The 10,644-nt window shown below is 57.1% G+C and overlaps 2 protein-coding genes across 2 annotated transcripts; both read left to right on the plus strand.

Annotated features, from left to right (window-relative positions):
- The first annotated feature begins 584 nt into the window (after positions 1 to 584).
- Positions 585 to 6,056, plus strand: PARP3 (poly(ADP-ribose) polymerase family member 3). Its single transcript, XM_052663880.1, has 11 exons — positions 585 to 670; positions 812 to 998; positions 1,379 to 1,504; positions 1,728 to 1,916; positions 2,075 to 2,207; positions 2,294 to 2,520; positions 2,746 to 2,903; positions 3,107 to 3,185; positions 3,431 to 3,608; positions 4,763 to 4,918; positions 5,353 to 6,056. The coding sequence occupies exons 2-11, from the start codon at positions 819 to 821 to the stop codon at positions 5,520 to 5,522; spliced, it is 1,596 nt and encodes a 531-aa protein (XP_052519840.1). The 5' UTR covers positions 585 to 670; positions 812 to 818; the 3' UTR covers positions 5,523 to 6,056.
- A 3,371-nt stretch (positions 6,057 to 9,427) lies between these two features.
- GPR62 (G protein-coupled receptor 62) lies at positions 9,428 to 10,519 on the plus strand. The gene has a single exon (XM_052637679.1). It carries the CDS (start codon positions 9,428 to 9,430, stop codon positions 10,517 to 10,519), a length of 1,092 nt encoding a protein of 363 aa, XP_052493639.1.
- The last annotated feature ends 125 nt before the right edge of the window (positions 10,520 to 10,644 follow it).

Genomic DNA, 10,644 nt, shown 5'->3' on the forward strand with positions numbered 1-10,644 from the left:
CATGGCATCTGGTCCCATCACTTCATGGGAAATAGATGGGGAAACTGTGGAAACAGTGTCAGACTTTATTTTGGGGGGCTCCAAAATCACTGCAGATGGTGATTGCAGCCATGAAATTAAAAGACGCTTAGTCCTTGGAAGAAAAGTTATGACCAACCTAGATAGTATATTCAAAAGCAGAGACATTACTTTGCCGACTAAGGTCCGTCTAGTCAAGGCTATGGTTTTTCCTGTGGTCATGTATGGATGTGATAGTTGGACTGTGAAGAAGGCTGAGCGCTGAAGAACTGATGCTTTTGAACTGTGGTGTTGGAGAAGACTCTTGAGAGTCCCTTGGACTGCAAGGAGATCCAACCAGTCCATTCTGAAGGAGATCAGCCCTGGGATTTCTTTGGCAGGAATGATGCTAAAGCTGAAGCTCCAGTCCTTTGGCCACCTCATGCAAAGAGTTGACTCTTTGGAAAAGACTTTGATGCTGGGAGGGATTGGGGGCAGGAGGAGAAGGGGACGATAGAGGATGATTTGGCTGGATGGCATCACGGACTCGATGAACGTGAGTCTGAGTGAACTCCGGGAGTTGGTGATGGACAGGGAGGCCTGGCGTGCTGCAATTCATGGGGTCGCAAAGAGTCAGACACGACTGAGAGACTGAACTGAACTGAGGGGAGAGGTGAGGAAATGGAGGCAAGGGGAGGAAATGGAGGCAGAGGGAGGTTACCAAAGGCAAACTCAGGGTGGGGCAAGTTGGTGCTGTGCCAGCCAGGTCAGGTACAAAGGCCGTGGAGGTCTGAGGGACTCCTCTGTGCCACAGAACAGCCATGGCTCCAAAGCGCAAGCTCCACGTGCAGCATGAGGGTCCTGAGAAGAAGGGGCGACAGGGGGCAGGAGAAGAGGACAGTTTTCGTTCCACTGCTGAGGCCCTTAAGGCCGCGCCCGCAGAGAAGTGCATAGCCCGAGTGGATCCCTCATGTCCACTCAGCTGCAACCCTGGAACCCAGGTAAGCGGTAGTCCCCAGCCAGTCCCAATGCCTGTTCCCGCCTGGGTACAAGGACACTCAGACCTGCTCCCCACTGCCTTGGCTCTGGCCAGGTGGTTCCAGGCTCCCAAGAAAGCTGTGTTCTCCTGAGACCCCAGAGGTCAGGCAGGGCTATAGCCCATCAGATCCAGGCAGGTCAGGCAGATCCAGGCAGTGTGCTCTTCAGACCACAGGGCAAGCCCCTGAGCTGCTCAGGTGTTCCCCCACCACATTTAAGGCAGGGTTCCCAGACAGGGCCTCCTCTGATGCCCCAGTGCAGTCTGATTTTTGTCAGCATCCAGCCAGGTACCCCTGGGGTGGCCTGAGCCAGCCTGCCCTCCCTGCACCCCCTCTGGCCACAGGTGCATGAAGACCACGACTGCACGCTGAACCAAACCAACATTGGGAGCAACAACAACAAGTTCTACATCATCCAGCTGCTGGAAGAAGCTGGCTGCTTCTTCTGCTGGACCCGCTGGGGACGCGTGGTGAGTGCCACCCACCCATCCTGTGCCCACCTCCTCCCCACCTCTCCCTGCTCAGTGCATGCCTCCTGCCCCCAAGGGTCCCCACAGCTTATGCAGGCCAAAAGGCCACAGCCACTGACTGTGGCCCTGCCCCATCTCTGACGCCCAGGGGCACTTGGCACAGGCTGGCACAACAGAGGCCAGCAAGCATTGATGGCAGGCACTGTGGCTGTGTCGCTTACAGGGAGAGGTGGGCCAGTCAAAGCTCAACCGCTTCGTGTCACTGGAGGATGCAAAGAAGGATTTTGAGAAGAAATTTCGGGACAAGACCAAGAACAGCTGGGCAGAGCGGGACCGCTTTGTGGCCCACCCCGGCAAGTATACACTTATCGAAGTGCAGAGAGAGGACGAGGCCCAGGAAGCCGTGGTGCAGGTGAAGTGGCCAGGGAGGAAGGGTGGGCCTGGGCCGAGAGGGGACGCTACTGCTTGGCTGTGCGCCCTCAGGACAGGCCTCACTCTGTAGCCTCGACCTGCTCTGGCTGCAGGTGCCCAGCCCAGCTGCTCCTGCCCATGTGCGTCGTCTACCCCTAGGCGGACGGAGGCCCGGTGAGGGCTGTGGTTCAGCGGGTGCGGCCCTGCTCCTTGGACGCAGCCACACAGAAGCTCATCACCAACATCTTCAGCAAGGACATGTTCCAGAATGCCATGGCGCTCATGAACCTGGGTGAGGAGTTGGGGGCGGGCAGGGTAGCAGGGGCCTGGGGGTGGCAAGGCTGCGGGGTGGTCTCCTCACGCTCCCCATCCCCCCAGATGTGAAGAAGATGCCCCTGGGGAAGTTGAGCAAGCAGCAGACCGCCCGGGGTTTCGAGGCCTTGGAGGCAGTGGAGGCGGCCTTGAAAGCCCCCGCAGATGGTGGCCACAGCCTGGAGGAGCTGTCCTCCCACTTCTACACCGTCATTCCCCACAACTTCGGCCACAGCCGGCCCCCGCCCATCAACTCCCCCGAGCTTCTGCAGGCCAAGAAGGACATGTTGCTGGTGAGGGCTGGCAGGTCACAAAGCAGACAGACGGGGCAAGGGAGATGGGGGACAGAGAGGTGGACTGTGACGAGCAGGCCAAAGGACAGAGGAGGGGAAAGCCAGGCAGATAGATGGGGTGCAGCTGAGTAGGTGGATACACAGGTGGGGAGCCACAGCCCTAGTCAGATGGGAGGGGCGGGAGGGTCAAGGGGACAGCCCAGCTGCCAGTGCCCATCACCTTAGGTCCTGGCGGACATCGAGCTGGCCCAGACCCTGCAGGCCACCCCCGAGGAGACAAAGAAAGTGGAGGAGGTGCCGCACCCACTGGACCGCGATTACCAGCTCCTCAAGTGCCAGCTCCAGCTCCTGGACCCAGAGACGCCTGAGTACAAGGTGGGCCGGGCTCCACAGAGGAGCCAGGCTAGCAGTGGGCACTGTTTCTCTGCCTGTCTGCCCTCCAGGTGCCCAGAGGGGTCCCTCGCCCTGGGCCTTCTCTCACTGTCTCCAGACCCTGAGGAGAGCCCTGGGACTGGGGGACGAGAGGAGGTTGGTCCACATGCCTCTTGCTCTTGACACCCAACTTCTGCTGTCTCAGCAGGTGATATGCCTACTTAAAACAGACTAGCAACAGCTACAGGCCCCCTGCTCTTCAACATGTTTGGAAAGTGGACCGAGAAGGGGAGGTAAGGGAGAGTCCCCCCATCACCACTACCTTCTCCCTGAGGGAGAAGACCTTGGCTTACCCACTCCTTAGGGAGTAGGCTGAGCCACTCTGACCGGTTTCCACCAGGCCTAGGTCTTGTGCCTGTGTGCATGAGTGTGTGAGTGGCCAGGGGGCCCTTGGCCTTGGTTGTCTCCTCTGATGGCAGCCAGAAGCACCTGAGCTTGGGGGCGTGACTCTCCTGGTTCCCACCTCCCCCGACCCCAGGCAGATTGGTTCCAGGTCCATGCCAAGCTGGGCAATCGGAAGCTACTGTGGCATGGCACCAATGTGGCCGTGGTGGCCGCCATCCTCACCAGTGGGCTCCGCATTATGCCACATTCTGGAGGCCGGGTCGGCAAGGGCATCTACTTCGCCTCAGAGAACAGCAAGTCGGCTGGCTATGGTGAGGCATCCCTCAGAGCCAAGTCCTGGGTGGGCATGGGGACACTAAGGAGCATGGGGCCTGGTGCTTGTCCAATTGGTGGTGGACCCAGGAGAGGATCTCTTAGATGCTTACTGACGCGAGAGCGCAGTGGGGAATCCTGGTGGTTGGGGGACTCAGGAGGCATCCGGTGGTCAGGACAGCTTCCTGAGGGAGGCAATATGGATAAGACGAAGATGCCAACCTGATCTGGGGAGGGGGATGGTGAAAGAGGAGCCTTTGAGGTAAAGTAGCCCGGAGGGTGGCACAAAGCCTGGGAGGCTGCAGCAGGTCAGCATCTCTGAGCACAGCCTGAAACAAAGCTTAGAGAAAATGCCTGGTGTGGAAGGGGGGCTTGGGGCCCAGGACGATCAAAGGAACCTATTCAGAGAAAGATGGGGAGTACAGTTGAACCTGGCTGCAGCCACATGGAGGGTGGTTAAGGTCAGAGGCTGCTGGGAGACTGTGTTCCCATCCAGGCCAACTATGATGGGTGCCCAGTCCAGGGCAGTGGAGCTGGAGGAGAGAAGCCAGGAGATGAGTATGTGAGAGGTGGGATGGGCAGCGTGTGGGAAAGGGTGGAGGGTGTCTCTGATGCCCCCCAAGTTTCTGTCCAGAGGTGTCCTCACTGAGGTGATCTCCCTATCCTGGCCCTCGGGCCAGGTTGACCGCGTTATTGGAGACCACCACCTGCCCCCACTCAGGAGAGCAAGGTCAGAGGAGTCGTCTTAGAACAGATGGGGCTGAAGGTTGCTCAAGGCCTGGGAGCCCACTAAGAGGGCAAAAGAGCCTAAGGAGAGGAGGGTGGCCTCAGGAGATCTTTGCAAGAGGATCCCAGGATAGAGGCTGAAGGAGGCCAGTGGCAAAATCAGCAGAGCAGGCCAGAAGAGCCCCCGCCCCAGATAGGGTCACTGAAAGGCCATTACTGACCTTGCTGATGGTGGCAGAGGCCTGGCCTCAGGGAGCTGAGAGGAGAAAAGAGGCAGGCAGGGACAAGGAGCCTGGAGAAATGGTGGGAGGAAGGATGGAAGAAGGCCTGGGCAGCAAAGCCAAAGGAGATGATAGTGCAGCAGAGAGGGGCCCCAGGAGTCAGGCAGAGGCCAGTCTGCCTACCCTGAGCCTTCCTGTGTCCCCAGTTACTGGCATGTCCTGCGGGGCCCATTGCTTTGGCTACATGTTCCTGGGTGAGGTGGCACTGGGCAGAGAGTACCAGATCACTGTCGACAAGCCCAGCTTGAAGCAGCCACCCTCTGGCTTCGACAGTGTCATTGCCCGTGGCCACACAGAGCCTGGTGAGTCTCAGGAAGCTGGACAGGCCTAAGCATAGAGGTGAGGCTGAGATGAAACAGGACGCTTTCAGGGAGAAGGTGAGCAGGAAAGGGACTGTGAAGAAGGATAAGAAGAAGCCGGCTTCCTCACCGTGGTCCTTCACTTTGTCATTCAACATACGCTCACTGATTCAACAAATCATTTCTGGGCATCCAGGAGGGCTTCAAAGAGGAGGTGTCCATTGACTGAGCATGGAAAGATGAGCAAGCATTTCCCAGGCAGAGAAATGCGGGAGGAGATTCCAGGCAGAAGGCCCACCCTGTGCAGCAGTTGGGAGGTTGGCCGGGGGGAATGAGTGGGCACTCCCTGTGACAGAAGAGCATGGGGGTAGGGCTAACTGGTAAAGCCAAGGACCAGTGGCCTTTGGGTCACCCATGGCCCTTGCTGTGCCCTGCAGATCCAACCCAGGACACCGAGCTGGAGCTAGATGGCCAGCGAGTAGTGGTGCCCCAGGGCCAGCCCATGCTTTGCCCAGAGTTCAGAAGCTCCAGCTTTCTCCAGAGCGAATATCTCATCTATCAGGAGAGCCAGTGCCGCCTGCACTACCTGCTAGGGATTCACCTCTGAGCTGCGCGCCCAACCCTCCCACCCCGGGCAGGAGCTCGACTATCACCCTCAATCCCATAGCAACCTCCGGCTCTCACATCTCCCTCCTGTGTTCCAGTGATTCCCTCTCCCTCTGATCCTTGTTGGTTCTGGCATGCCTGTGGCCTCTGTCTCACCTCCTAAGGTGATGGGTGTGATGGGCTGCAACATGAATACAGCAGCCTATTCAAGGCTGTGTAGTTAGAGGGGCACAAACTGAGAGTGGGTGGGTCCCACATCCACCCAGGCCATCCACTCTGGCCACAGGGGTTCCCTAGAGCAGGAGATGATATTGAGAATCCAAGATCCGGGCAGAGGTATGCTCTTTGGAACTGTGTGCCATTGCTTTTAAGTCCTGGTAGCAAAGAGGGCTAGGAAATATGTGCATGTAAATAAACACATCATCTCTGTTTTTCCAATTCCAATGTGTCCTTCCATTGTTTCCCAAATCTATAATTATACTCCCTTCTCCTATAGTCAGAACCTTGGTTCACATCAACCTCAAATCATTTACCTACTGGCTTAATTCCACACAAAAGCAGTTTCAGAATTGCTGTACCCATAACCACTGTGAAAAACAAACTTGCTAAGTAGAGTTCAAGATTTGTCAAACCTTATTCAAGCTAACTTTTTTGCCTTTAGACTGAAGGTCAATGGTCAAAGCAACAATTTGAACACAGGTTCAAATATTACTTGTATTAGTTAATTTCCCTTCATCGTGGTGGTTATTCATTTGAAATGCAGGCAGGTTCATTTGTTTCTGTATATATTCACTTTTAGGGGGCTTTCTCATCTTTGTTTATTTTTATTTTTTTCAACACATAGACCATTAATATGGTCCTCCAAAGTCCAAATCTGTGCTCAGAAGAGTGTTCTTCTCCTAGCCCTCTCACTCCATGCTCCATGCCCACCAACCTACTGTAGTTTCTGGTTTATCCTCCCTGCATTTCTTTTTGAAAAAAAAGAAAAGATGATAAACTACTAAATGTTTTCACTGTTAATTTAGTTGAACAATTTTGGAGGAAGAACGCACTCCCCAAACCACCATAGTCCCCATCCCTGCCTATTGCCTTCCCCAGGCACCTGTTCTCATTTTCTTTCCCATCTAGTCCTGCTGAGTCCTCCCTAGGCTCTACAGGCCTAACTGGGCAGTGGGAAAGCCAATGCCCTCTCTTTCCTCTGAACCAGGTCCTCAGATTCACCTCCTAGAGGCAAATACCCACATCAAAGTTGTGGTCAGGTACGGGAAGTAGTGACTGTGTGGACGGAACATAGGAAGCAGGTGACCCAGATTCCAGGTACAACTCAGCTGGGTAATCTAGAACACACTCCTTCCCTCTCTGAGCACCAGTCTCATCCAGCTAACAGAGAACTGGACCAGGGCCCTTCAAATTCCAGCAGCAGGTGAGTTAAACCCAGAGATCCATGCCCTGTTGTCTGCCACCCAGATCCGTGCCGGTGCGGACTGTGTGCCTGCAAGACACAGGCACAAGCAAGGCACAGATAAGGTCCCTGCTACCAAGGGACTTGCATTCTAGTAAAACAGGCTGTAAGCAGCATATGCGTAGATATGAAATGCAATTTCAAGTAGGAAAAGGGCCGGTAAGAAAAATAAAACTGGGTTAAAGAAGCATTGATGGGAAAGCGGAACAATTTTAGGAAAGATGGTCACTGAAGGCAGAGACCTGAATTAGGTGAGAGAGTGAGCGATGAAGAGATCTGGGGGAAGGGTGTTCTGACGGAAGAAACAGCACATGCAAACTTCCTCAAGGGAAAAGGAGTTTGACATGTGGGCCCAGCACAAAGACTGCATGGCTGGAAGTATGGGAGGCAAGGAGGAGGCGGGTGAGGTCAGGAAGGTGAGCAGGCAATCTCAGCACAGAGGAGCTGAGATTCTGTTTTGATGATAGGAAGCTCTTGGAGAGATGAGTGCAGAATCACGACCTGATCCGATTTGTCTTTAAAGAGATCCACTTTGGCCAGCTGCATAGAGAGTGGATCTATGTTGTCAGTCAAGATCCAATCAACAAAACACAAATCACTCTATGTATTCCAGACAAGAAGAATTTGATACAAAGAAGGAGCTGAACTACCAGAGGGGCTGGTGAGTCAATCCCGGGATTAGCAACAGCAGGAAGTTGCTACCATTCTTAGGTTGGAAGGATAATGGAATTCCAGTGCCCAAGACTGGGCTCCTCCAGCAGGTGCCAGAATCCCAGAGGGGGCTGCCTGAAGGGAGCCAGGGCTATGGAGGGAGATGAAGTCTTCCACAGAGACAGATCCAGGCTGAGCATGAGAGGAAAAATACCCTGGCTTCTTCCCTCCTGCCACCCTCCAGTTCTGCTGGTAACTTCCATTGGCTGAATATACCCCAAAACCAACTGACAGAGGAGCCTGGGAAATCAGTTTCTTGGAAGGCAGAGGAGTGCTGGGGAATATGGGAGTGGATCTAAGGGCAAACAGACAAATGACTACCATGAGGTGCAGGAACGAAGATCAGGAGATCAGTGAGGAAGACGCTGCCATGGTCCAGGTGAGGGTTGGCAGTGCCTGGGAACATAATGGCGATGAGACGTGGCTGAATTTAGACAGGTTGATCATTTGGATGTGGGGTGAGTGGGAAAAGGAGGTGTCGATGGAAAGTTCTGAGACAGCATTTACTTAGAAGGGGAAGATTCTGTGGAGAAAGTTGGGGTTGGGGCCATGAGTCAGGCCCTATTTTGGGGTGTAGAACTTTTGAGATGCCCAGTAGTTTCTGTACGGGAGTGATGTTGAAGAGGCACCTGGGCATCCAGACCAGGCTTCAAGGAGAGGAAGGAGCCTCAGACAGAAAGGCAAGCTATTAGGGTATAGATGGGGTTTTGCCATGGGACTGGGCGACATATCCCCATTGGAGTCACATGTCTTTCCCTGAGCCAATACCTTGTTCGGGGGGTGCCATATCATGGCTAGGGCTGGGTTTTTGTGCCTGGAGTATGATATGAAAGGTTAGGATCTTACCCAAACCACATGTCCTGAGAGTTGGGGAAGGTAGCTTCCTAAAGAAAACTCAGGGTGTTCTTAGCAGAAGCGGACTCATTTGCTAACAGCAAAAACAACCAAAAAAAGCCTTTAGTTGCCTCTAAGGCTTCCTCTCATTAATTCCACAGTGTCTTGAAGCACCTATTCTGTGCCAAGCTAATACCAGCAGAGCAGCCTACTATGTGCCAAGTCCTGTGCTTACCCCCTCACTTTACCTAGAGAACTAGCCCTCCTGAGGACCAGAGGGTACTTAGGGGTCTCCCAGCTCTTCTGTCCCTGGTACCTCAGGTTCCCCTCAGTACCAAGGCTGAATGATCCAGTTACCCTCATTGAGGAGGATGGCATAAGAGAGCAGATTTTCTGCCTGGAAAAAGCAGAATAGGACCTGGCTGACTCCAAAGCCTACACTCCAACGTCCTCAGTCTGCACTCAAGGCTATGGCTGCTCTGGGCCTCTACCCCAGGCACCCCCAGCATTTCCACAGCACAGCCTCCAGCCTCAAGCTGGCAGCTGCTAGGACCCAGGGGGCCGGTGCCAGGCCCTGCCCCTCCCTTGCCAGCTCTGTGTGTCTCCAAAGGGCAGCATCAGAGTGACAGCCGGTACCATCTCCAGCAGGGGCTGAGTCGCTGGTGTGGAAGAGAGAGCCACAGTCCCCGCCTTGCACCCTTCCATGGGGCCAGGCAAGCCCCCAGAAGGATGGCAGCCCGGGCGCCTGAGCCAGCGCCTGGGCAGCCTGTGAGGTGAGAGGCCAGAGGAGCGAGGGATGGATGGTGGGCGATGGGAATGAAGGTAATGGGGGACGGGGAGGGGAAAGCTCCATCTCTCTCTCTCTGCCTCCCAGCACAGGGCGAAGCCTAAGCGCTCGAATGGCCAACGCCACAGGGCTGAGCGCCCCAGAAGTCGCAGCCTCGATGGGATTGATCCTGGCGGCTCTCGTGGAGGCGGCGGCACTGCTGGGCAACGGCGCGCTGCTGGTGCTGGTGTCGCGCACGCCGGGACTGCGCGACGCTCTCTACCTCGTGCACCTGTGCGTCGTGGACCTGCTGGCGGCCGCCTCCATCATGCCGCTGGGCCTGCTGGCCGCTCCGCCGCCGGGGCTGGGCCGCGTGCGCCTGGGCCCCGCACCCTGCCGCGCGGCGCGCTTCCTCTCGGCGGCGCTGCTGCCCGCCTGCACGCTCGGCGTGGCGGCGCTCGGCCTGGCGCGCTACCGCCTCATAGTTCATCCGCTGCGGCCCGGCGCGCGGCCTCCGCCCAGCCTAGTGCTCACGGCCGTGTGGGCGGCCGCCGGGCTGCTGGGCGCGCTCTCCTTGCTCGGGCCGCCGCCCGCACCGCCCCCGGCCCCGGCTCGCTGCTCGGTCCTGGCGGGGGGCCTCGGGCCCTTCCGGCCGCTCTGGGCGCTGCTGGCCTTCGCGCTGCCCGCCCTCCTGCTGCTCGGCGCCTACGGCAGCATCTTCCTCGTGGCGCGCCGGGCCGCCCTGCGGCCCCCACGACCCGCACGCGGGTCCCGGGCGCGCTCCGACTCTCTGGACAGTCGCCTCTCCATCTTGCCGCCCCTCCGGCCTCGCCCGCCCTGGGGCAAAGCAGCCCTGGCTCCGGCGCTGGCCGTGGGCCAGTTCGCAGCCTGCTGGCTGCCTTACGGCTGTGCGTGCTTGGCGCCTGCTGCCCAGGCCGCAGCGGCCGAGGCGGCCGTCACCTGGATAGCCTACTCGGCCTTCGCGGCTCACCCCTTCCTGTACGGCCTGCTGCAGCGCCCTGTACGCCGGACGCTGGGCCGCCTTGCCCGCCGAGCGCTGCCGCGGTCCCCGCGAGCCTGCACTTCAAGGGCCTGGCACCCGCGGGCCCTCCTGCGGCACCTCCAGAGACCTCCAGAGGGCCCTGCTCTTGGCCCTTCTGAGGCACCTGATCAAGGCCGGGATTTGACAGAAAGGGAAAGCCTGAGCATGTCAGAGGCCACGTGAGAGATGTCTCCCAGGTGAGCGGGACTGGAGAAAGCAGGGTGGTATCGGAAAGGGCCCGTCCAGCCTCCAGCACAGCTTGCGCCAGGTGCCCTGCCTGGAGTTCTGACCCTGGAATGGGAAGAAGG

Source organism: Budorcas taxicolor, chromosome 1 (assembly GCF_023091745.1).
Source record: "Budorcas taxicolor isolate Tak-1 chromosome 1, Takin1.1, whole genome shotgun sequence".
Taxonomy (NCBI): Eukaryota; Metazoa; Chordata; class Mammalia; order Artiodactyla; family Bovidae; genus Budorcas; species Budorcas taxicolor.